The sequence below is a fragment of the Daktulosphaira vitifoliae genome, unplaced genomic scaffold (assembly GCF_025091365.1).
Source record: "Daktulosphaira vitifoliae isolate Bord-2020 unplaced genomic scaffold, ASM2509136v1 Scaffold_347, whole genome shotgun sequence".
NCBI lineage: Eukaryota > Metazoa > Arthropoda > Insecta > Hemiptera > Phylloxeridae > Daktulosphaira > Daktulosphaira vitifoliae.
Window position 1 is genome coordinate 4,801 of NW_026099912.1, and position 2,436 is coordinate 7,236.

At 31.5% G+C, this 2,436-nt stretch overlaps 1 protein-coding gene across 2 annotated transcripts in view; it reads left to right on the top strand.

Moving 5' to 3' along the window:
• LOC126909404 (uncharacterized) overlaps window positions 1–1,729 on the top strand; it is a 6,197-nt gene extending 4,468 nt beyond the window's left edge. For both annotated transcript variants that reach the window (XM_050691827.1, XM_050691828.1), the window contains exon 3: window positions 1,658–1,729. In XM_050691827.1, coding sequence (XP_050547784.1) covers window positions 1,658–1,692 — 35 coding nt within the window. In that variant the 3' untranslated portion in view covers window positions 1,693–1,729. The remainder of the gene's footprint in view (window positions 1–1,657) is intronic.
• Window positions 1,730–2,436: the final 707 nt, after the last annotated feature.

Below are 2,436 nucleotides of genomic sequence, written 5' to 3' on the forward strand. Positions count from 1 at the left end.
AGGTTTCCCCCATTTACGGGGAACAAGGGAAAATTTTTCAATTTTTGAGAGTAATGTCTTCGACTAGATACGATTTGTGATCTTTTGACATATCTTTGAAAGAAATTGGTTCAATGAGAGCTTAGAAAAAGTGGTAACAGACAAAAAAAAAACACATCTTAGTAAAACCAATACCTTCTCAGCTTCGCATCGAAGCTAAAAGAAACAAATTAAAGATAAGATTTATCAAAAAAATTTTCATAGAGTATACTCTATCGAATTTTGTAATCAACTAGATTCTAATCAATGCAGATACTTCGTAGTTTGTTATCATTTGTTGGACCAGAGTTAAAAAAAATTTACCTACAACCACGTTTGGAGTAATTGCTATTCCAACGTCTAGAACGTTATCTTTTTCAAATAACGTTTTCTATGAATATAAAAATGAAAATACAGCCATAATAATAACTGTATTACTCAATAGTAATCACAAATTAATTATAATTTCAATGTATGCAAGGCCTAGCACGTTTTTGATAATTCGTAAAAATAATTGAATTTAAAATTTGGGGGGGCCGGCCTTGGGCCACATTAAATCTAAGGGGGGCCAGGCCCACCCTTGTCTACGTGCCTGGTAACACCTAGGTATGAGGTGTAGACACTAATATTTTGGGTATAGGAGAGGATATAGAACAGGGGTAGTCGAGTATGAGATGCAGACGAAATGCAAGACACAAGTACTCTAAAATATCGAGAACGAGAGTAGATAGGAGAAAATGGAAAAACAAAGACTTGACCTTATGCAGTGCGCCGGACATCGACAACCGAGTACTGAGACTAATGAATGACACAAAGCACTGGAATGGACTGACCCAGATGGCCAGGCCTCTTGGGTTTAAAAAGTAATTCAGACGATTGACAATTTTTCTGTAAATATTAATCGTCAATTTAACAGTCTCTAAAAGCGAATGTGCTGTCTATATTTTATAATAATAATTTTTTACAATAATGGTAACGTGACACCATTACACTTTATATAAAAAAAATGTATTTAGGCTTTTTTTTTTTTCATTTGTAGGTATTGGGAAAAATTATCCTATTTAAATAATACCGTAAAATGAGGTGAATTGCAATACCTGAATAATGTTTTTTTTTTTTTTTAGAACGTTTATTAGAAAATTTACAATCTATACAGCTATATGTACAATAAGTAAATATGTGAATAGGAATAAAATAGACAATGATATGGTGGTGAGGAGGAAGCTCACATTAAAGCCACCTGTGTATTTTTAATTTTAAGTGGGTTAAATAATATTGAGAAGGTCTCTTGACCAGTTGCGTTTGAGGCGCCTGTTTGGATTGCTCGAAAGAATTGTTGAGTGTAGCTGAGTAACGAGACGGTTTGGATGGGATTGCATTTTGGAATGTAGTCTTTTGTAGTATATGTGTGCAGTTTTTTTAACTGTTGCTATTTTGAGGTCTTCGTGGAGGGTGTTGTTGGTGACGTACTACGGTGCTTTGGTTATCATACNGAGGGTGTTGTTGGTGACGTACTACGGTGCTTTGGTTATCATACATTTTACATCATCATTTTATGGAATCTAGAGATGAGGACGATTTAGTTAACAACATTAGATTTCCCCTAACATCAAAACTCTATTTTAATTTTATGTTTAAGTTGAAAAATCTCAAACATTGTTGCAATTCACTTAACTATACGGAATATATGTGCTGTGTTATAAACTGGCTAGGTAATTTTGTTTATATTAGATACTCGATTTCTCTTATAAAATAATTTGATTATGAAAATAATTTTTGGTATTTTTTACTTTCATATATTTCTCAATTTATGTGTGTAATGTAAAAATACAGTATTTTATTTTCAGAGATATAATTCATGTGCGATTTAAAAGTATATATTAGGACTTTTAAAATTATATAAAGACTGAATACGTCAATTAAGAAATAAAAATCTTCATCTTATTTTTTCTTACCTTAATCCCAACTACTTAGTGTCGGCCGACTCTTATCCTAAATTTCCACACGATCCCCACATCAGCCGTCGTCATATCGCATTCGATAATATCCCTTCATCTCTTTTTTGGTCTTCCTCCTAATTAAGAAACAATAATGAGCCAAAAAATATTATTAAAAAAGAAATGTTTTAAATTTTAATATTTTTTTAACAATCATTTGAAAAACGTTACGTTGAGGATTTGTAGATAAGCCATCCAAAAATAAAATTAATCTCTCAAAAAATATTGATATTCAATCTTAATGTAAGATAATCGCTTCGCAGCTAAAGCTTAACATAATAATAATAGTAACGCATTATTATAAGAACATAAGTAATTAGTAAATCAAGAATTAATAAATCAATTTTACAGTGAATTATGTATTTATGAAATTGTAATACAATGTGATAAAAAAAACGGTAGCACAGTGGGGTCGAGGCAC